The sequence below is a fragment of the Cimex lectularius genome, unplaced genomic scaffold (genome assembly GCF_000648675.2).
Source record: "Cimex lectularius strain Harlan isolate CLEC.00 unplaced genomic scaffold, Clec_2.1 scaffold142, whole genome shotgun sequence".
In the NCBI taxonomy this organism is placed as follows: domain Eukaryota; kingdom Metazoa; phylum Arthropoda; class Insecta; order Hemiptera; family Cimicidae; genus Cimex; species Cimex lectularius.
In genome coordinates this window covers 23,157-47,885 of record NW_019392729.1, presented here as the reverse complement: position 1 = coordinate 47,885, position 24,729 = coordinate 23,157, and the positions used below count along the sequence as shown (strand labels likewise).

General features: G+C 35.6%; 1 protein-coding gene across 1 annotated transcript in view; it reads right to left on the bottom strand.

Moving 5' to 3' along the window:
- Window positions 1–801: 801 nt before the first annotated feature.
- Window positions 802–24,729, bottom strand: part of LOC106668772 (alpha-tocopherol transfer protein-like) — a 43,620-nt gene continuing 19,692 nt past the window's right edge. Inside the window, exons 3-7 of the mRNA XM_024226767.1 lie at window positions 17,123–17,273; window positions 13,793–13,986; window positions 13,623–13,733; window positions 1,181–1,325; window positions 802–1,116 (exon numbers count right to left, since the gene is read on the bottom strand). Coding sequence (XP_024082535.1) covers window positions 1,037–1,116; window positions 1,181–1,325; window positions 13,623–13,733; window positions 13,793–13,986; window positions 17,123–17,273 — 681 coding nt within the window. The 3' untranslated portion in view covers window positions 802–1,036. The remainder of the gene's footprint in view (window positions 1,117–1,180; window positions 1,326–13,622; window positions 13,734–13,792; window positions 13,987–17,122; window positions 17,274–24,729) is intronic.

Below are 24,729 nucleotides of genomic sequence, written 5' to 3'. Positions count from 1 at the left end.
CGGAGAACCGGTGAATTTGGAACAAAAAAAAAGACAGAAGTGGTATCGAATGCACTACATGATATCATTTTGGTCTCAAAAGAAGCAATATATTTGAAGTGATTTATGAAATAAGAACTCGTAACTCAGGGGCGTCGGTGGCCGCAACGGTTTAGGCGTTGAGACGGCGCTCATCACTGTAACGTAAAGGTCCCGGGTTCGAATCCAGCGGCCCAGCATTCGAATCCGACATACTTAGAAATAGGCTTTTTTTTCAAAAACACCGGCACCCCGAGGGTTGATATAACCTCTGCTGTTGCGAACCTTCGTAAAAAAATAAATATAAAAAAACTAGCAACTCAGGAAATTGTCCCACGTCAGAGTACACTGAAGCTATCCAGCAATGAACGAAACATATCGCCGCAAAATTTCATTTTTTACGAAAGGCGATAAATTAAGGTTTGGTTTTGCTAACATATTTATCGACTGATAAAACTTTAGCTGATATCCTTACTAAACCACTGCCCAGGTGAAGCACAACTTCTGCTCTGAAGGAATAGGAATTGAAATCGTCACATCTTCGATTTCGATGGGGAGTGTTGAGGTGGACGCTGTCTTCAATGTGATAAGAGTTATCTTTGCTGTATACTGCATGTGCGATTCTTGCTGTTCTCTGTTCACGTGGTGCAACATATTTTTAATGTATAAATGTTAACTTATGTTAGTTTACTTCGGAGTGTGTTTAACTCGTAAAGCCAAACCTCAACATATCGAAATAAAATTATAAGGTGGAAGGACCTCGTAAGGTAAAAATAATAAGGCTTTAAATAAAATATTATTTGTATTATCAATGTGCTAAAATACAAAACTTGACAGTAAAAATTTCACCATATGCCAAAAAATAAATATAAACTATATATACACTCTTGACATTCAATTATTTTGAAAAAAATCCTAAATCTAAATTGTTGTATCTTTTATACACGGGATAAAAATCATTTCCGAAAACTTATTTAATATCACAACATTAGTTTTTGAAAATTAAAGTCTCTTCGTGCTACTCGTCTTTATCTTTGACGTCGTCTTCGTCGGAATTGTCTTCGTTGTATTCTGTCTTGTATCCAAGCTCGGTCATGGCTAAATTGCAAATAAAACGATAAGTTTTGCTCTTAACATTTACTTGCTACTTAGCGAGACTTACCTTCGACTACAGCTCTATTCTTTGTCAGCTTCCGGAACCATTCGGCATAATGGAATTCCGGCCTCTTCCCGCCGTAAGATTCCGGCAGGAATTTCGGGTCGATGTGCTTGTGCAAAGAGTTCATATCCGAGCCATGAAAGAACAACTGAAAATAAAACAAAAACAGTCTGTGTAAATATTACATTTCACATAGTCGACAGGACAAACATTTAGTTTTTAATCAGTACATGATCGCTTGCTGTATCGGGTTCGAGTAAAAAAAATGTTAAAAATAAGCACGGAAGGAAACACTGAAATTGTACGTTACATTGTGCTGCGGTCGTAGATAATCAGTTCTGGTCAGTATTAGGGTAAGGTGAACCAGCGACCACAACACTTCTAACTTCCACGTCCGCGAAGTTCAGCGGTTTTCTCACAATGGTAACTTTTGTACGTTTGTCAATTTGTGACAAAGAAATTTGAGACGTTCTATAAATTATTTTGCTTTCAAAATTATGTGTGCCTATTATGCAATGGCTTTCAGATTGACTCGCTCTACACAGACATCTCCAAAGCATTTGCCTCAGTTGATCATTCTGTTTTGGTTTCTAAATTAAAATCTTATGGAGTGCATGCACTTCGTTAAATTGGCTGCAGCCTTTTATTACCGGTAGAACAAGGTCATCATCAAAAATGATTTAAATCAAAACCATTTCAGTTCCTTTCTTTACCTTTTTTATTGGGTTGTATGTAAAAAAAAAAGTAGGTTTGTGGTGATAAAAACAAAATTAAATAAATGAGTGTAAATATTTTTTATTAATTAAAATACCTTCCATCAATCCCAATACACTTTTGCCAACATAATGGCAACTTCTCCATACCCTTTGAATATAATTTTGTGTCTTTATTGTTAACGAATCATTTTCTAATGACTTTTGATCAATAAATTTTTTATGTTGTAAAACGCTCAGGAGACTGAAAATATGACAGTTGTATCAGAATCGACCTTTTCCGACTGACCAAATATAGCTTCAATAAAGTCCATTTCTGGTGCATTGCTTCAATTTGAGATCATTTCGGGATCGACAGTTTTGCCAGAATTCAAGAAGATGTAGTAAATCAGCCAAAATGAAGCCCACCAAAGAATCACCATCACCTTTTTGTGATGAATTGGGGCTTTGGAAAATGTGATACTGTTTCTTCTTTGCCGAGCCACTATCCAGAACCACTGCTGTTATCGTTGTCTACTTTTCATCATAAGTAACAATTATGTCCAGAAATGGACCGTTTCCGTTTCGGCACAGAAGTGTTGCGCAAACTTCATATGGATTTTTTGCCGGTTTAATGCATGAGGAACGATTTGAAACTGAAGGATTCTTTGCAAGTTTTGGGATTTTCTTCTCGTGCTCGTAGAACATCATCATCTGAGGAAGAAATCTTTCACGACCTTCTTTATCTTACAGGCTAAAGTCTCTCTCTCTCTAAATTTTTTAAACCATCTTTGAACTCCCACTGCCATCGCACCACACTTCCTAATGTTCTATTTGGGCACCGTCCCGACTGAGTTTAAACTCTTAGTAAAGACTGAATTATTCTCAAGTAACGAAATACTCCAGATAAACAAACATTTTTGCCTGGAAGAGGATTAAGAAGTGTTGACATTCGTAAAAAGAATAATCCATCAAATGTAAACAGTTTATTATATAGAGGGGTAATTGAAAGAAAACATGAAAACCTGCATTGTTTTATGGACAAGCCGATATTATTGTCTGGCACTTGACATGCTAAGATGTGTAAAATAATGTAGGAAAACTCAAATCGAGATTCAAAGAGCCACCTAAGAGGAACGGACAGTTAATTATACATTAAAAAATATGGTTTTAGCACAGGCTGTGATAACTGGCTAATAATACGGGCAAAAGACAGACAAATCAAATGATTATACATTATTAATCGTTCCGTCACTCGAATTCCTTCAAAAAGGAATACTTTTGCAATATAATCGCCTGGCTCACGTAATAATAATTAATTAATTTCAAAATGTGGCATGAGTCAGTGGGTCGATAAAATATATCCACTCCTTTTATTTAAAATATGGGTATGTTTATAGTAAATACTATTTATATTGTAGAAATATGTGGTGATTAGTGACCGTTAAGCGATAATTATTCAGAAATCGTGAGATGCGGTCTGGTGTGATGTAGGTTTCAGAAAAACATTTTCTTTATGGTGCCATTTGAGGTGCTTTCCTGTTATCAAGCCTTCTGCAAAGCCAAGAGATCTGTTCTTATTTTAACAGGTGTTTCACAACTTTCTGCAATTATTCAGAAATCGTGAGATGCGGTCTGGTGTGATGTAGGTGTCAGAAAAACATTTTCTTTACCGTGCCAACGTTTCGATCTTTATTGAGATCATCTTCAGGGCCTGGGATTTACAAACATTGTTTACATTTAACAAATACATTTAGGATGTGGAAAAAAGTAAATTTATACAATGCAAAATATATTTTTTATATTCAATCAAAATATTTCTATTCACTCAAAGTGTTTGTCTTCTGAGTAAGTGTGCCATTCTTGCGTGTCGTGTTGAGAGAGCCAGTTTTATGTTTATATACATTGGATTTTGAAGGGGTGGGGAAGGAAGTCGGTATAGAAAAGACATTTTTGTATAAAGCGTCGGCTTCTTTGAGGTGAAAAAAGCCGACGAAGGGAAACAATGTGTTGGTAATGGTTCGGCCAGATTATCCTTTCAGGATTATATAGAAAGGGATAAATAGGAAAAGGAAAGCTAAATTGTTGGACAATTAGACTATGAAAAATATTTGATGTGTGGAATGTAATGTAATGGTAAATGTATGTTATCTATATTGGATTTGATTAATGATATTGGCGTAGCTGCGACTGAGTTGACGCAAGAATGGCACAATCACACAGAAGACAAACACTTTGAGTGAGTAGAAATACTTTGATTTAATATAAAAAATATATTTTGCATTGTATAAATTCATTTTTCCACATCCTAAATGTTAAATGTAAACAATGTTTGTAAATCCCAGGCCCGAAGATGATCTCAATAAAGATCGAAACGTTGGCACGATAAAGAAAATGTTTTTCTAAAACCTACATCACACCAGACTGCATCTCACGATTTCTGAATAACTATTTATATTGATAATACATCAGAAATATAAAAAACAATAATGACTTTTAAAAATAATTGTTTCGTCGCGGACAAACGGAGGCACAGGAAAGCGGATCGAACCGATTTTGGCCGTGTATTTACTCATTCCAGGATGGTACAAGGTCAGAGGCAGTTGTCAAGGTTGATGTTGACCATTCATTATACGTGAGGCCGTTACACAATGCAGGACAATACGGCGTGACTGGTCGAGCCGCTCTCTTTCCAGTTTTGGCCATCGGCAGCTGACGACAAAATGGCTTTTCTAACCGCTAATCGCCATCGGAAAGCGCCTTCGGTTGGCAGGAAGAGTAAAAGGAAAAAGTTTACAGCCAACTTTATTTTAAGTTTCGTTTTAAACTTCGGGAAAATTACCATCTACCAACAACCATAAAAGTTCTTCACTTTTTCGAGGAACTAAGGCTGGTAAAAAGTAGTGATTATCGACCTGAAAAACTACTCTATGACCTAATATTCTGCAATCCTCCTAACTGCCAGGATTGTTTTTTTACCACTTTACCACCAGTTTCGCTTTAGACGTTTTCATTCCACTATTCGACAGTGCCATAGTTTTGTGGACATCACCGCATCCTCCCTTGAGAAGAAGGAATTCTGCTAAAGGGGTCGAACCGGTTTCAATCGAGTTTACTTAAACACAAAAATTAGCGTTCTACATGTTGCAATTTATATTAAAATTTTAGTGTATAATTTCAATGAATTTTCATTATAATTTCATTCGTTAGTATTTGGGTTATGTTGTCATGTAAAACACAACTTCTGTATTCACACAAGCTTCTTAACAACTCGCGCTATTTTTAGAGCCGCCTTTATTTTACGTTTTCTTTTAACCTTTTGCCAAATTACCTCCTTCACAAACCATAAAAGTCCTTCACGCTTTCTAGGAACTAGTACAAAATCCCATGATTCTCTTGGCAAATTTAAACTCAACTATTGGCATTCTATATGTTAGAATTTATATTAAAATTTTCGTTTATAATTTCATTATTAGCGCTGTGGAATTTTAATAGCTAACTAGAAATGTTAAGTGTTACTCTAACTACAATCACGACTATTTTATGCTTACGTTACAATTGTTTATGTTTTATCGTATATATTGCTTAAACGAAGTTTCAAGTACTTTATTTGCAATGTTAATATATCACATTACGTTACTGTATACGTTAGTATTTGGGTTATGCTATCACGTAAGCAACGAGTATTCCGTATTTACACTAGCTTGTTTCCTTGAAGATGTCAAGAAAAATAAATTGTTAGTTTGTGTACTGTTGTGCTAGGTTATAGTTCCTATTGCATACTTTCCGGACAAACAACTGGTTTGCTTATTGACGCACTTCACCGGTGGGAATTTCATCACTACAGAACAGATAAATGTTGAAGATCGAGGAAGTCTTAACAAGTCGCACCACCTCCGGCAATTTTCATGGGCTATTATTTTAAACGTATCTATTAAAGGAAAACGTGCTTTTTTTCAGTATTTCAATTTTCTTAAATTAATTCATTCTTAGAATTTGTTCATTTTTTCCATTATTGGGCCCAACATGAAAATTATATCTGGAGATTTTTCTGAGGACTGTAGTCAAAAATTGACTGTTCTATTTTATATTATAGTATGTGGAATAATCTAGAAAGAACATGTTGACAAATTACCTTAATTTTTGAGTGTTTTTGAAGACTGATTTGTTGCTGCAAGACACAGATTGCTGTGACTCGAGGATGACTATAACTTGTGTGGTTTTCGTGCTTTAATTTGTTAACATCATTGTTAACAACAATTTTATTTGGTTTCGTGGTCCGCTTGATCAAATAAATTCTTTTCAATTAATTAAGGTTTTGGTTGAGATAAAAAAGTCAGCGACACAAGCGGGATTCGAACCCACGACCTTCGGCTAAATACGCCGCTGCTCTACCACTCGAGCTATCGTGACTTCGATCCACTCGGACACTAATTGTCTAATTAATTGAAAAGAATTTAATTGGTCAAGTGGACCACGAAACCTAATAAAATGTAATAAGCAAAATGAAGTATATTTCACTAAAGCTCACCGTGGCCATTTCATTTGTCGCCGAGAATCAAATAGATTACACGGCATTTGAAAAATGGCAAAAAGGAGGGAAAATTCGAAAGGTAGGGTTGAGATGGGAAGTTAGTGTCCGAGTGGATCGAGTTCACGATAGCTTAAGTGGTAGAGCAGTGGCGTATTTGGTCGCCGAAGGTCGGGGGTTCGAATCCCGCTTGTGACGCTGACTTTTTTATATCAACCAAAACCTTAATTAATTGAAAAGTTAATAACAATCTGTAACCACGCTAACCAACCTCAACCTAATCATCACAATCATTATTTCAAATGCAGGTCGATCCCGTAAAAAATTTTATTTGCCCAAATTGTACAAAAACAATGTTTAAAACTAAAAATGAAATATAAAAAAGCTTAAAACATTGGTATCAAAAAGTAAAAGAATAATATTATATCAAATTCCCTGCTGTTTTTCGAGACGTCTTATTCAACATTAATGCATATATTTACAACAAAATCAGCACAAATCAATAATAATTCATTTTAACTCATATTTATCTCACGTTAATTTTGAATGAATTGTGGTGTATGTATGTCATTTATTAGCGTGAATGGCAGGGCTTGTCCCCAAATACCCCGAGGAATATTGAGTACTCTGAGGTAGTGTGAACAAAATCTGGTATGGGAATTTAATTTATTAGCGCGAATGAGAGGACTTATCCCCAGTTATCCCGAGAAATATTGAGTACACTGGGGGTGAATGCTAACCAGACTATAATGTTTTTGGGTATGTTTATTATATGGTTATTTCTGTCATCAGTCCAAACATGGTTCATCATCGAAAACCCTTTAAACGCCGGCATTGTTGCACGATTGGGAAATTGTAGAAAAATTCGGTGAAAATACGTTTCGAAAAAATCTATCGCCATTTGTTTCTTGGCTTGTCAAAGCTAAATTTAGGAGACCGATTTCATTATAAAGTTTGATAGTCTTCGACGATCGTCATAACCGATTTCGTCAAAAAAGTAATTTAGTAGTTTTGTTGATTCTTATCTGACTCCGGGAGAAATACTGAGAACTGGCACTCCTATTCATACTATGTATCCTTGTTCTCTTTTAACTGACCTTAGGACTTGATATGAAATTTAGATCTCACGTAAGTGGAAAATTTTTAGATTGTCTATCGAATTTGTGTACATTTTTAAAAGGCTGTTATTATTTTAATTGGATCCGAAATCCAAATTGGTTTGCGCAATAATTGTAAAAGATGGTCCATGATGTCATCTTTAGTTTCAGAAATTTTTCGCAAGTTCAAGGCCTTGTTGTTTGGGAAAATTTTACCTTGGCCTTACAATGACTTTAATATCCGCAATTCGACCTCAAGTTGATTTTGTTATGTAAGAATTGACGGCGTTTAAAAATAAAATATATTCACCTTTTCTTTATTAATTCATTCATTTTTTGCACAAATTTACCATAAAAATCGAATTTGGCTTGGTCTCGGAATTCTATGTTCTAATTTATGGTGGGTTTTTCTATGGCGAAACAACGTCATTGGGCTACAAATAATAATTTGCTTTTGGAACCGTCTGGCCAAAATTGAAACGCATTTGCCACAGTTTTTGTTCTGGTTACGAGTCTTTTGTTACAAACTGTCCGCCTAGCGAGATTCATGAGCACGCTTCGGGTGGGAAAAAAACTTTTACAAACGTTGTATCGCTCCTGTTGCGTAATTTAATTGTAGAGAACCTGACCATTTTCACATGGGCGGCCAAGTCGAAAAGTTGCATGACTTCAGTTGCACTACTATCACAGGTACCATGCCCGAATTACAAAGCACAGCACGCGCAGACCTAGCGGGACACTTTTATTTTTGGAACCTCGATCAATCCTCCAAAAAGACATTTTTTCAAAAATCAAAATCCTAACTACAACTTTTGGAAGTAACACATTTTCGTATGAATTAAAGTTAAATAAAATGTCTCAAAATGTATTATTATATTCACTATGAGTGAAATTATGTGTATTTGTTATTACATATTATCATTATATTTATTAGACAGTGTAAAATTAATATTTTATTAAATGAAATTTATTGGAAAAAATTTTTCATTATTTACAAAATACACAATCGATTGTAAAATCCATTATTATTAATTAAATTTTCATCGTTAACAATACAAATTGTCAACAGCTCAAATATAATTTACAACACACAAACATTACAAGGAGCGACGATCTCAAAGACAAAGTGAACAATAAGAAAACCTCGGACTTGATTCAACAAAGGCTCCGACAGGCAAAGATAACGCTTTCTACCATTCAAGGCTTTATAAAAGACTAAAAAAAAACACCCAGATCATTGAAGAACACCGTGACCTGCAGACCACGTGGAAAAATCTCAAAACAGGGAATTAGTTAACAATTTAATTCAATAGAGAGGGCAACATTCCACAAATCCTACTACAAAATTTCCAAGGTTTAATGGACCTAATTAAAATCCAGACCGTTCTCTGTTCCTGATTATGTATATAAAAAAATTAACCCAGACACGATCGCCCCAAGGCTAGCCAGACACAATTTTGCCTTTGCGAATAAGGTTCTTACTCTTCTCATGAAAACATGACTCATAAGAAACTAATGTCCATCATGATTCTGGAATCGTTTTCCTCAGAAATAAATTTAAATAAATATTTTTACTATAAATAATAAAAATATTTAAAAATTATTTGTGAACGATGGTTGAATAAACAGTACCTAATGGATGTATACCTAGATACAAAGATATATGTAATTAATTTATGCTACAAACGGAATGTAAAAAAAGTTTCCCTGTGATCCCGTAAATACTAATTCTCTTCAAAGAGAAGAATTAATTTTACGCAGCCCGTGATGGGAAAATAAAACTACGTAATTCACATATAGAAAACTATCATCACCTACCTTCATCAATACAGCCAAGCATGAAACTATGTACTACACGACGTAAAAAAACGATGAAAATAAACACATGTTCTTGAAAACTTTGAAAAATACAAAATATTATCTTCAACCCTAAAAAATCGTTAAATATGCAAATTAACAACTGCTCACGGACATAACTTACAACACTCAAACATTAAAAGGAGTGACGATCTCAAAGACCGACGGGAACAATAAAGGAAACTCGGATTTCATTCAACAAAGGCTCCGACAGACAAAGATAACGTAACCCTCCACCTTTCAAGGCTTTATAAAAGTCTAAAAAAAACAGACCAAACATTGAAGATGGTTTTTCTTGTCACAAAAAGCTGAAGCGATGCTGACAGAACAACTCGACGAGGATGGGCGGCATAATGATCGGTACCAGCCAAATTACAAATATACAGGGAATTAGTTAGCAATTTAATTCAATGGAGAAACATTCCACAAATCCTACTAAAAATTTCCCAGGTTTAATGGACGTAATGAAAATCCAGACCTTTCTCTGTTCCTGATTATGTGTGTAAAAAAGTAACCCAGAGATCGCCCCCGAGGATAGCGAGACACGATTTTGCCTTTGTGAATAAAGTTCTTACTCTTCTCATGAAAACATGACTGTAAGGTCATAAGAAACTGATGACCGTCATGATTCTGGAATCTTTTTCCTTACAAATAAATTTAAAAAAATATTTTTGCTTTAAATAATAAAAATATTTAAAAATTATTTGTGAACGATGGTTGAATAAACAGTACCTAATGGATGTATACCTAGATACAAAGATATATGTAATTAATTTATGCTACAAACGGAATGTAAAAAAAGTTTCCCTGTGATCCCGTAAATACTAATTCTCTTCAAAGAGAAGAATTAATTTTACGCAGCCCGTGATGGGAAAATAAAACTAGCAATTCACTTATAGAAAACCATCATCACCTACCTTCAACAATACAGCCAAGCATGAAACTATGTACTACACGACGTAAAAAAAGAATGAAAATAAACATATGTTGAAAAGTTAGAAATATACAAAATACTTCAACCCTAAAAAATCGTTAAATATACAAATTAACAACTGCTCGCATACATAATTTAAAAAAACATTAAAAGGAGTGACGATCTCAAAGTCCGACGGGAACAATAAAGAAACCTCGAATTTCATTCAACAAAGGCTCCGACAGACAAAGATATCGTAACCTTCCACCTTTCAAGGCTTTATAAAAGTCTAAAAAAAAAAAACAGACCAAACATTGAAGATAGTTTTTCTGGTCACGAAAAGCTGAAACGAGGCTACAGAACAACCCGACAAGGATTGGCAACAAAATAATCTGTAATTACCAAATTACAAAATATAACACGCTGACCTGAAGAACACATGAAAAAATCTCACAACAGGGAATTAGCTTCACAATTTATTCATTATAGGATAAAACGACCAGTCCTACTAAAAAAATTTCTAAGGTTTAATGGACCCAATTAAAATCCAACCTTTCTCTATTCCGTACTTTGTTTCTAAAAAGAACGGTAAATGATTAGATTATTAAGAGATAAAAACTAGGCATGATATATTTTTTTGTCAAATATGAAGGAAATTGAAGAGTAGAGTGATTGAAACTTTTAAAGCATTCGGCCTTGCCTGTCGCCGGTTGGATGTGATTTATCTATCAATATTTTTCAATGCATAAACCAACAACAATAAAAAATGTGCTTTCTTAAGCCAATAATATACATTCACGTCAATCACTGCCATGACCGCAAAAACAAAACCAGATTTTAAATTCTTCTAGACTCCGCAACATCGTAAGGCGTACTTAAGCGGCTCAACGGGATAACTTTTCATAATTTTTTGCAATATCAACTTTTGTTTAAATGTTAATTACGTATATTTTCTATTTGAATTAAATAAACAGAGATGTTGAACGAGGAATTAATTAAAGAATAAACTTCGAGTGGACACGTCGGGCTGGAAAGCCCTGTTTCATAATGAAACACATATCAATGTAGTACGTAGCTTTTAATTTGTACAATTTTTTTTCAAAACAGTGGTAAAGCCCAAAGTACATGAAAAATTGTTTAAAATACAATGAATTCCGTTTCATTGACAGCCACAAATAATAGAGATATTTGTAATATAACTGCCTTTATTTTTACTATTAATACAAATTTTTAATTCGAGTTTCAGGGCGCCTGTATTATCACTATTAGTGAAAACTTCCAAAAGTTTGCTGCTACTTTTACTCCTGCATTTTTTTATAATGTCAGATGATTACTTTTCAGTAGTGATGACGAACAATTTATTAACTGTGGCTCGACGAAATCATACTAGAAAAACCTACAGCACATGGATCAATTTTCATTTTTCCAGGGCTTTTGAATAGAAACAATCGTTCAGAATTTCATTATACAGACTCGATGGAGATAGCACCACTAATTTCTATTAAATAGAATATGAAATAGAATAGAAACTAACCCTACGAAAAAAGGGCAGCACTTTGGGCAAAACAAACACTACATTGCACTTGCTGAAAGTAGTAGAAAGTACCACCAGTAATTGACATGCGTGGCCACGGTAAGTAATGCTACCGCTTCTGGGTGTGTACAATGTGAATGTCGTCAATACTCATTTATTTCTCACAAATGCTGCAGGCCTGAAAACCAAATTAAATTCAGTTTTTCAATATGGCCCATTTTCCTCACGGTTGTGGAATAATAGATGGCTCACTGATTCCGCCTTAAAAATGAGCCCTTTTGCTCATTTATAGGTTAACAGAAATAAGCAATAACAGCAACCTACTCGATTCACTAACTAAAGCAAGCTGTGTTGCTTGAAAAACAAATGTTCTTGATTGCAGGTATCCCGGTTTGATAGCCATACATGTACTGACTTGTCCTTTTATAGTTTTTTTTTTCTTTTATAATATTATTTGTTGTATTCACTAGTTTCGTGGTCCGCTTGACCAATTAATATCTTACAATTAATTAAGGTTTTCGGTTTAGATAAAAAAGTCAATGGCACGAGCGGGATTCGAACCCACGATTTTTCAAATGTCGTGTAATCAATTTGATTCTCGTCGACAAATGAAAAATGGCAAAAAGGAGGGAAAATTCGAAAGGTGTCGTTGAGATGGGAAGTTAGTGTCCGAGGGGATCGAGGTCACGATAGCTCAAGTGGTAGAGCAGCGCCGTATCAAGCCGAAGATCGTGGGTTCGAATCCCGCTCGTGCCATTGACTTTTTTATCTCAACTGAAAACCTTAATTAATTGTAAGATTATTTGTTGTGTTAGTGAGGCCTTCTCCGTTATGAAATAGAAAGGAATGGTGCTAGCACTTCGTAGTTCGTGTACTTGTATATCTTAACTAATACAATTAGTAACATTATAAAGTAGGCCCCTGACTTTACTATCGCGATTAGCTCTTACGCGTCAAGAGCCGATTGGTAGGTGGCTCCGGAGAATCAAAACCGAAGAAGAAGGATCAACTTAACCCGACTTAGAGTTGGACATACACAGTTGACACACGGACACATACTTTTGAGCAAAGCCAGCATATATGTCCGCATGCAAAGAAAGATAACCAACATAAGGTAGTGGTCAGTCCTTGGCTCCATACATAGAGCGAGTAGGAATGCCGTCCAATAGAAGAATTGTGCTCTAGCAAGGCAGCAATATTTGGGTCATCTGTTCCGATTTTTGGAGAACACAGGGATGTTTTTAGTACTCCTAGTTTTGTGTACCTAATGTGTGTTGAGAGTGAATGTATTTATTGGCGTGAACGTGTTGTGTAAGAGGGCTGATGGGGAATACTGAGTACCCCTTCCACCCTCAATTAGCATAGTTGTACAATAGGTGTAAAGGGTGATGGAGGCATATCGAGTAATCCATCCCCTAACTGAGTGAATGTAAATAAGAAAGAATTTATCTAAGAATGAGTGAGAGTGTGATTATTGGTTTGGATCTAGGAGCTGCATGGGTTGGGTGTTGAATTGACCTACCAGTTGACAGCTCTCGGTGGCTGGACGTATAAGACTTAGGTCTTACCCTGGCCTACCCACACTTGAGGTGGATATTCTCGAGGCCTGGCGGTAGTTTATTGTACATTTCGAAAGTTTGAACTGCCGGTGGCAACTCTGTACATGCGTGTATATATGTACTTACATGTATAGACTTGGGCGTTTATAAATCCATATAAATTCAAATACAAATAAGCTTCGAGTTATCCAAGAAACAGTTTTACGTTCGAGTACAATATTTTAAAAAAATAGTACACTACAAGTAGTATTTTAATACTTACAATATCCTTGTACCTAGTTGTCAAGAACGGTTTGAACATGGAGTAGACCTTCTCGAATACCCACGACTCGTTTACTATGTGGATGGCGGATATTTTCATCGGAAAGCTAGTCTGAAGAAGAAAAAATAAGCCGTGAGTCAAATCTGTGATCGGCCGGTGAGGACACTTACCGCCATGATTTCTTGAACTTTGCTGGCGACGGACGGAGTCATGTACCATGCCTGTGTCATCGACAGGTCTGCCATGTCGAAGATGGCCACACCGCCGAGGATCTGCGCCCTCGGCTCTAGGATGCCGGCTTCCAAAGTCGCTATCGACGCTTTGAACAAATCTTCCATAGGCACTTCGGATGGAATCCATTTTCCTGTGAAACGTAACACACGAATTTTGTAGAACGATATCGTTTCGATTCGTGGGCTCCCTTGGGAAAGAGTGGTGCAATTGTCGGGAACGCCAGTTGCGAATGCAAAATATGAAACAGTTTGAATCCTGTTCTCGGCTAGTTTTATGAACCGTCGTGCTTATGAATTGCGGAAAATGAGGCATGTCCTGGTCAACATTGGACGCAACAACGTTCTTTTTATCATGAACTTTTTCTTTTTCATCAACTTTTATCCTGGCAAATATATCGGGTTGGATAAAATAAAATAGAATAACTATAGTAACAAACAAGAGATTTATAAATCTCTCAAAAAGGAACTCCTCAGCAAGCAGATTTTGAAGAAAATTATAGGACTTTTGCATTTTAACCATCACCTAAAAAAGATAGGTAGAGCAGAGACAGAAACAAGCTGACTGTCAGGAGAAACCAGAGACATCGGCACATATCCTTTGTGAATGAGAACCATTAGCACTGGTTTCATTTTTTCATTCATTCACTGTACAGCCACACGGCAAAAGAGGTCCGCAAAAAGGCACTAAGAAAACTTTTTCCTATAAGAAAAAGTGCATTTTCCAAGACATGGCTATAATTTATAGGGGTTCCACAATAGATCTACTTAGATCGTATTGGAGGAAAGGGTTGTCATAATTCTAAATCAATCTCCTACTCATTAAACTTATTAATTAGTTAATTAAAATGAATTCTATTTTTCTATCATTTACGATTACACTGTCTAATTAATCCAATAACACACCCACTATTTTAGTTCTTCATTTCTTTGGAGATCTCAGGAAAATAAGACAGTGAGCTCGTATCCAACAATCTCCGTCGTGATTCTGGCATCTTTTTCTTTAAATTATTCGGAGATCGTGAGATGATGTAGTCTGATGTGGAGCCTGTTTATTAAACTTATCTTCAGAGCCTGGAATTTCCAAACATTTAAATGTTATTGGTATTTGTTGAATTTAAACAATGTTTGTAAATCCCTGGCTCTGAAGGTGATATCAATAAAGATCGAAACGTTGGCACGATAAAGAAAATGTTTTTCTAAAACCTACGTGACACCAGACCGCATCTCACCACCTCCAAATAATAATAGACTAACAGTCACTAATCACCGCACATTTTTCTTTAAAGTTTACCCTTAAAAAATATCGTAGATATAATAAATAATAAAAATATTTAAAAATTGTTTTATGAACGATCGTTCAATAATGGTTTATACCTAGGTACAAAGATTTGTCTATTTAATTTATGGTAAAAACGGAATGTAGACAATTTCCCCCTTTGGATCCTGAAATATACTCTTCTCAAAGAGAATAATTTTTCGCAGACCATGATGGGCTAGTAAGACTGGTTCGATCCAATTATCAATAAAGATCTAAACTGATTTCGATCCGTTCGCTTCTCTCAACTTTACGCAATCCGAAGAACAAGTTGACGTGTTTGGATCGTTCACTCGTTTTCATGACTATTTAGACGAACTCGAATTCGAATCTTTTTGTAATTATCGGCTCCAGGACGCGAGTCCTAGGCACTTGGGAACCAAACTCCAAACACCAAGGTGCTGATATCAGCATACTATTTAAAATTTTGTACTTACATACTTATTCTCAATGCATACAGATTTATTTTTAACGATGCACTTGCAACACTGAGAGGCTCTTAAATTGACTATTTGCAGGACCAGTTTAATAAACTTTCTTCCTTTTTTTTGTGTGGTGATTAGTGACAGTTAATCGATATTTATTTAGAAATCGTGAGATACGGTCTGATGTGATGTAGGTTGCAGAAAAACATTTTCTTTATCATGCCAACGTTTCGATCTTTATTGAGATCATCTTCAGGGTCTGGGATTTACAAGCATTGTTTACATATAACAAATCCCAGGCCCTGAAGATGATCTCAATAAAGATCGAAACGTTGGCACGATAAAGAAAATGTTTTTCTGAAACCTACATCTCACCAGACCGCACCTCACGATTTCTAAATAAATTTCTTCCTTTTCGATTTAAAAAAGAAAATAAAAAAACCGAAACATTGCATAGTTTAAACTCGTTCACGAGATATGATTTCTGACTCTTTTGACCTAGAAGTCTGACAAGCGGTCATTTTGTACGGCCTTCAAAATAGATAACCCGTCCTCGAAAATGTTTACTGAATCGTGATTTTCCAAGCGAAATGCCAATTTCGGACGATCTTTCTCTGCTTCCTGGTATGTAGAAACAACGAAATGATATGAAATTGTCTTTATACTATAAAATTACCTCTTCAAGTCAGAAAAAGGAGTCGAGCTACTGTCGATTCAGACACGGCGCACGATCCTCAACAAAGACAAACGGACAAATTAATTCTGTTATTATTATTATTATTTTTGTTGAGTGCTTCGTGTTAGTTAATTTTTAATCTAACATGTATTATAGCCTTTTTACGACTTACGCGGTATATTTGGTTTGAAACAATCTTTTTCCCTTTATAAATGTTTTATTCAAATTTTGATTGGTGCTAGAAAATCGAAAATAAAATGCACGCTTTTTAAAAAAATTACTCACGCCCTCTTGCATGTCAATACTGATAAAAAAAACACAATGGTGAAAGAAAAACGCGCAATATTTATATGATACATGACAAAATGCGTGCTTAGAATAATAAAAATCTTCCAAGGAGGATTTTAAAATAAAAGATCCTAAGAAGTATCTGGAATGCACTTTGTTTATGAATTGGTTGATTTTATTACTAAAATTGTAGTGTTTTTTTATATACTTTGTAATATCATATTAATATTATGACATGCCTATACATGAGGATACATGCTTTATAAGGTAGGATAAATACAATTGGTATGGCATCTCCTATACCATAAAGTTCTCTTGGATCACGATCTTTTTATACTGGAATATTAATGAGCAAACCAAATCAATTTGCTCAGGATTCGGTCAACTCACAACAATTTGTAACTATTTTATGACAGCATGCGTTATAAGTCATAAAAGGATAATCCGAAATGTCGCATTTTTCATTTCCATGTTTAACCTTTTGTCACTCGTAAACTTTTTTTATGGGTATTTCCATATTCGGAGGACATGTGTTAAATAAAGCCTTGAGGTTTGGCACGCACCGAGTCTGTAGATAAGGATTCTCCTTCCGTTCTGATCCCTGTAAGGCAGCACGCTTAAAATGTTGGCGTCGCCGATTCTGTACAAATTCATCGGGTTTACGCCGTCATAATACTCGTAGTTCTCTTCCCTGAAGTTGCAGTAGTTATTCAACTGGAAACAAAAAGGAAATTTGATGAATTAAAAAATAAATTTGTTTATCGAATGATAAAACAACTAAAACCGAAACTCCATTCATGTAAGGAGGTTGGCGATTTTGTTGTCTGATAAATACAGGTCCAACTTTTAATTAATTAAATTTACATTCACCGAAATCCTTTGCTAGATTAAATACACACTGTGATCCAAAAGGGGTACACAAAAAAGGGTACTTTTACTTATTGTACTTTTTAAAACTTTTAGAACAAGTTTATTGTAATCTGCACTATTCATTATTGTAAAGCGAGAGGAAAGGGGTAAAACGAAAACTGTCTGTAAAAAGAAAGATTTAAATACTGGAGCGGCTTTTCAACTGTCTCCCACCTCTGTCTCTGAATAAAACAAAAAAAGTTAATTACGTCGAGAATAAAATGTGTAAGCCGACGGACGGAAAAACTGTCAGCATAAATTTGTCCACCGAAGGGGTTTTTAATATTTACGATTGTCGTAATTTTTTTTTGCGCATGACACAAATTCCTCCACTTCAATTGAGACCGCTCCATGCAATCTATACCGGTCAGTTGATTACATTTTTGTCACTTATGACAAAATGGGGTTTCTAAGGCCATTGTATAAAAACTGAAAAAGCATTTTATCGTATCCGGCACAAAGATTTTCTGCTCAAATTAAAAGAATTCTTACTGGATACATGCCAGCGGATTTTTGCAGCGAGCAGCTATTTCTGTAAATTCGCACTGTACGGGAGGGTACGTGTAAAGATGTTCATCGCGACCTTTTCTTGCTTATTTTACTTTTAGCCAGGTAGCTCTCGTTATCAATCCAACAACTTGATAATTTGTATTAGTTTGTGTATCGTAGACCTCTACAGGGTCCTTATTACCTCTGTAGGTACTAGCTAAGTACCTATAGCACATCTATTTTTGAAATATAAAAAGTTCAATAAAATCATCTTAGTAACACATGCTAAACGTGGTGTAAATCATTGAACTGATACCACTACCTTGCTTCTGAACTCAATAAACGCTCAAATATCATTAACTAGCATACTAATAGTATGGTTATGATGGAGTGAGTATAACAAGGCAAAAGAATAGTTCTTTCCAACTATTACTGAAATATCTGCACTATTTGAGAAAATACTAGTTGACCTTAGTCATCAGTAAATTCTCTATTTTTGCTTGGTTGATTCTTATTAAGTATCTTCCAATGAATCGGTTGATTCTGCAACCAATAAAAGTAGAAGAATAAACCAAAACACATACTTAGACTATACTGTTCACTAGGCGACGGTGCTGTAAAGTTGGATCGCCTTTCGCGATAGGTTCTGCCAATATCAACTACCTGGGGCTGAAACGTGATAAGAAATTGACCTTTAAGCCTCGCATCAAGATAGAGTTATAGAAATTATATTGGCACTATTCTTTAAAAAGACTCCTGCTTCACCTTCCTGGAGCTCGATCTGCTTGCACAGCATCGCCTCGTAGAAGATTATGCACATCAAGTTATTGTTCCTGGTTACAGTCTAGGATTTCTCAAACCCAGATATCAGCCAATATGGAATACGTGAAGGATCGGATACTAAAGACAATCGATTTTTCCTTTGGGTCAACATAGTGATGATGTAGCTTGTAGAGTCATAGGGAACTATGACGTAACACTACGGAGTAAGTAATAGATTATTAGGAACTGCCTATGGCAGACCGCAACATTGGTCCATTGGGCATCATTATTTAGGGCTATTCAGTTTGAGGTTTCTTAACAGATCCCAAAGATTTGTTCAAGACTCACGAGTGTTTCAAGCTTTGGGCTTCACATCAACTGAGCATGTTCCCCCGTTTCTTCTTCTTCCTGGTTGTCCCTGTATTTGTTTGCACCAATCCGAGTGCTTGCAATGTCTCTAAGTTTCCAGTGTCCAGTCAGCAGTTCCTCTACCATTCTCGTCCTAGCTAAGTAGGTCTAGCGTTAAGTTTCTGCGATGAGCCTTTAATGAATTTTTGACGTGCCTATGCCTTGAAGTACATTGCGGTGGCGAAGAGAAGACTAATATTAATCAATTATCCCATAAATCTGCTTTTGTCCGGTATGCCACAAAATAGTTCTGGGAAACTACAGCATAGAAGGGTAAACCATATTTCTCTAAGCGAAAAGAGTTTATATTACTTTTCCCTTGATATAAATTGTCAAATAAAGAGATAATTAATCAAGTAGTTAAGAGATTACACCATACGCTGAATGTCCCATGTTATTTAAAACATTGAATACAAACAGTGTAAATTAATGGAAATTAACTTATTTACTTTTTGTAAATGATTTACTGTTTCTATAAACGTATATATGTACTATTATACATCTACATATCTATCCCCATGTTATCTATATAAAAAACTATTCGGCTGTGACCTAAAATTCCAGATTTGTCCATTTTCAAAGTTGGATTGAATACCAGCTTACAAATCATAAATAAAAAGAGACACATTAAAATAGGAGGATCTATAGACAAATAATTGTAACCCGGTGTTATGTTAGGAATTCATGCACAATGTGGTATGAAATGTGCATTCCTGACATGGTTCAGGACAATCAATCAATCAGCCCCCCTTCCAATACACTTGTGAGTACAATAATTGAAAACCCTTAATCACATCGTCAGAGATGCTCTTAATTCGCGGAAACCTGAGCACTTTGTGAACCATCATAGAATTAAGTATATAATATTTTTGTATTAACTTTTACGTATTATTTTCTATAAAAATAACATATATTTAAATATACGTTCCGGAAACAGACAGTTTGCACTGTCAACACTTTTTGGACGTTCAAAGATTGCACGTCTGTTGTAAATTCAAAATGTTCAACCGTTTTATTTGGTCACAGTGGGTGAATAAGCCAAATTTCCCACTCAACTGCGGCTAGCTAATTTCTACGGAAGCCAATCCGCTGCAATACCCAGAATGAAACATTTTAGAGAATGAATCAAACGGACATCCCGTTCGTGAGTCATTTCTAATACGGTCATGTAAACAGTGTCTTGAGAAAGAACTAGTTTTCAGTCATTAATAATACCTCGAACGGCTTCTCCAAGAAATAAGGCGAACATATTCTTGCAAGAAAGGGTCCCCCACCTTAATTTCGTATTTTGTCCTTGACCACAGTAAAGAACCGATCACAGATTCAAACAAACTAGCGAAGTAAAAATAATGAAATAGTTATTTACATTTTTAACTGACTTCTTTTCGTTAAATGTCGAAAGAAAAACCTCATGTATATATTCCTCACTGTATAACCCTAGCGGGAAAATCCCAAAACAGAAGAGTCAAGACATACAACAAAAGAAATACGCAATGAATAACATTATAATGTGTAACAACAGCAATAAGTTATTCAATGAGTTTCAAAACAATTTGATTCAAAACATAAAGAGGTTTACGTACAAATTTAAATATTGAACCATACGACACCATGATGTAATGATCTGAGAGAGAGGAAAGGAGAGAGTGGAAGAAAGAGAATAGTTAGATAGATAGGCAGTGAAAGATAGAAAGAAAGACGGAGGGTGAAAAGAAAGAGAGAGAGAGAGAGGGAGAGAAGGGGAAAGAAAAAGAGACAGTGAGGGAAAGAGAGGAAAAAGAAAGAGAAAGAGTGGGAGGGTGAGAAAGAAAGAGAGAGGGAGAGGATGAGATACAAAGAAAGAGCGTGAGATAAAGATAAAAAGAAAGAGCGAGGGTGAAAAAGAAACAGAGAGAGGGAGAGAGGAAAGAAGAGGGAGAAAAAGAGAGAGAATAGATAGATAGATAAATAGATAGAGAGGGGGAATGAGAGAGATGAATAGACAGAAAAAGGAAAAAAGGAGAAAGTGAGAGAAGGGGGAGAGAAAAGAGAGAGAGAGTGAGAGATACAGAGAAGAAAGAGAGAGAAAGTGAGAGAGAGGGAAAGATAGAAGATGGAGAGAGAAAGAGAGAAATAAAAACGAGAATGGGAGAGACATGGAAAAGAAAGAAGGAGAGAGAGAGAGAGAGAGAGAGAGAGAGTGAGAGAAATAGAGAGGGAGAGGAGGAGATAGAAAGAAAGAGAGTGAGATAGACAGAATAAAAGAGAGAGGGTGAAAAAGAAAAAGAGAAAGGGAGAGAGGAAAGAAGAGGGAGAAAAAGCGAGAGAAAAGGTAGATAGATAAATAGATAGATAAAGAAAGAGAGAGAGTGAGAGAGGTGGAAAGATAGAGTAACCGAGAAAGGAAGAGAAGGGAGTGTGAGAGAAGGGGGAGAGAAAAAGAGAGAGAGAGAGTGAGAGTGAGAGAGAGAGAGGGGGGAAGAGTCCGAGAAAGAGAAAGGAAAAAGAAGAAGGAAGAGAGAACGAGAGAGAGATGAAAAAAGAAAGAGAGGGAGGGTGAGAAAAAAAGAGAGATGATGATGATGACTATGAGCGCCTTATTTATTAACCACACAAGATTTGGTCACAAGGACCATTCTAACATGTAAACGGAAGAGAGGGTGAGGAGGAGATAGGAAGAGATAGTGAGAGAGAGAAAATGAAGAGAGAGGGTGAAAAAGAGAGAGGAAGGAAGAGGGAGAAAAGAGAGAGAGAGAATATGTATAGATGGTAAAAATAGTTAGAGAGAGAGAAAGAGTGAGAGAAATGGATAGAGTGACAGAGAAAGGAAAAAAGGCAGTGAGTGAAAGAGGGTGAAAGAGAGGAAGAGAGCAATTATTTCAGAATTGTATACACTATTTCTCGTGAATCATTAAATGTCTTGCAATTTAATACTAAAAGGAGAGAAAAATCCTCCTACACTTGAAAATGTTCAATTCTACCTGATATTCCATCGGAAAAGGGAAGATTACCCCCATCAACGGAATTCATTTTGAAAACAGGATCGAGATCGTTTCTAGACCCTATTTACTATGTGCTAGCGAAAAGAACCCGGAGCCCAAAACAATACTGCCATATTCTAAACGGGTGCTGACTGGAAAATGGCTGGGGTCTTGATGGTAAACATGCATTTGAAATCCTCGGTATGCTTTAGGTCGTTGAGATAGTCTCAGTTAGCAATGAAAGCAACCACGACATCGGAGATTGAATTAACCCAATAAGTTTCCTATCTAACTTGTGTACAAATGAGCGGAGTTTTTTTCTTAGAAAATTCAAAACTGCATTTGTCCGAATTAAAAATTATATTTCAGAATATTTCGAGAATACCAACGTAAATACAGTTTATATCCACCTGGAGTTTCAAAATCTAGCCATGATATGAATTGATAAATTTTATATGAAGCCGACAAACCCATTAATTGATTAAAGTATTAAACGCTTTAATCATTGTGTTTTGCATAAAGTTGACAGTGTACAAGAATATTTTGTGCAAAGTTGGCAAGATTTAATTAATTGTAAATTACAAAAAATATTTTAACTTGTATAAAAATTCTATTTGACAAGTAAGGTCGCTCCGACATTCATTGTCCTTTTTGGGATGAGAGATTACACGGAATAGTTCGGGGGAGTTTTTATCGTTTCCTTGTTAGTCGAAATGTGGAGGCCTTGAAGATTTAAGCGAGAGTGTTTTAAAAAAACAGGCTGCTAATATTTTCAAAATGCTAATTTCACCGGTTAATAGCAGCCGGGTTCTACCACTGTTCACCTGCGTCAGAGGTCAAATGGGTGGGGAAAGGTTGGATTATTCCACGAGATAGTGCGACTAAAGCCCGAATCACTTAAGCCCCGGCTGAACAAGTCGTTTTGTGACGGATGCCAATGATTAATGTCAACCATTATAATTGTTATAAGTAACATTGACCTTATGAAAATTAAGTACAGAAAGGTGACGAATAATTTCATCTTAAAAAAATTCTATGAGACTTGTTATTAACGCCGTTCATAAGTGACAAATGCCAAGAAAAATCGATGACAAAGATTCTGAGCTGTCCCGCAAAATGTTCTAAACGTTAAAATTGTGATTGCAAACAATTGAAATGCCTAATTGATTTCTAACTTGAACACAAAACAGAAAAGAATAGAAAGATAAACAACTCAATCCAAACAAATTAAAATTGACTAACTACGAAAATATAAAATAGGTGTGCGAGTGGATCGAAGTCACGATAGGTCAAGTGGTTAGAGCAGCGGCGTATTGAGCCGAAGGTCCTGGGTTCGAATCCCGCTCGTGACACTAGCTTTTTCATTACAATCAAAACCTTACGTAAAAAGATAAATTATTTGAAAGAAGTAATTTGGTGAATAGACCACTAAATATAATGGATAAAATAGATAGTTACACCTCCACTGAGATTACTAAAGACTTCAATACAAAAACCGATAAGATGGAGATAAATATAATTTACGACTCTTCTATAGAGGTTCACTAGACAAAACGTAGTACCTAAAACCAACGCCCTAAAATTAATTTATAAATATTTATTTAGTACAGACATTTGCTTGTGTTTACGAACTAAGATCCTTTCTTCATTTTGTTGAAAAATAACATGAAACAATTCTTGCTAAAAATACTGATTATACACAAGATAACACAAATAAGAAAGTAAGGACTGTAAAGTTTTAAAGTAATTATCAAACTTTATTAGGATAAATTCACTAATTTCGTGGTCCGCTTGACCAATTAATATATTACAATTAATTAAGGTTTTTAGTTGAGATAAAAAGTCAGTGTCACGAGCGGGATTCGAACCCACGATCTTCGGCTAGATACGCCGCTGCTCTACCACTTGAGCTATCGTGACCTCGATCCANTGGTAGAGCAGCGGCGTATCTAGCCGAAGAACGTGGGTTCGAATCCCGCTCGTGCCATTGACTTTTTTATCTCAACTAAAAACCTTAATTAATTGTAATTTATTAGAATTTTTTTGACTTATTTTGGCCATAAATAAACCATAAACAATTCTTGCTAACTGGACTGATGATAAACAGTACAACACGAACTCAACATTCATTAGGATTTTACGTTTCGTTTTGGTCAAAAACAACATGAAATATTTCCTGCTAACTGGACTGATGATAAATGGTAAATACAACACAAATTAAAAAAATTTAAGGATAGTAAAGTTTTTAAATAATTTCAACATCCATTAGGATTTTACGTCTCGTTTTGGTCAAAAATAATATGAAATATTTCCTGATAACTGATGATGATAGTACTGACTGATGATAGTACAATACAAACTACAAAAATGTAAGGATGCCGAGTGGTTAGCATGAGAGACTCACGCCGCGGTCGTGGGTTCGATTCCCACCGTCGCCTCTGGCCCTTTTTTCACAATAACCCCCCCCCCCCATTTGAAACACACTATAAGAATTGTCACCATGGATTTTACGTTTCGTTTTGATCAAAAATAACATGAAATATTTCTTGCTAACTGGACTGATGATAAATAGTACAACACAAACTACAAAAATGTAAGGATAGTAAAGTTTTTTTAAATATTGGGTTGTCCGGAAAATAATG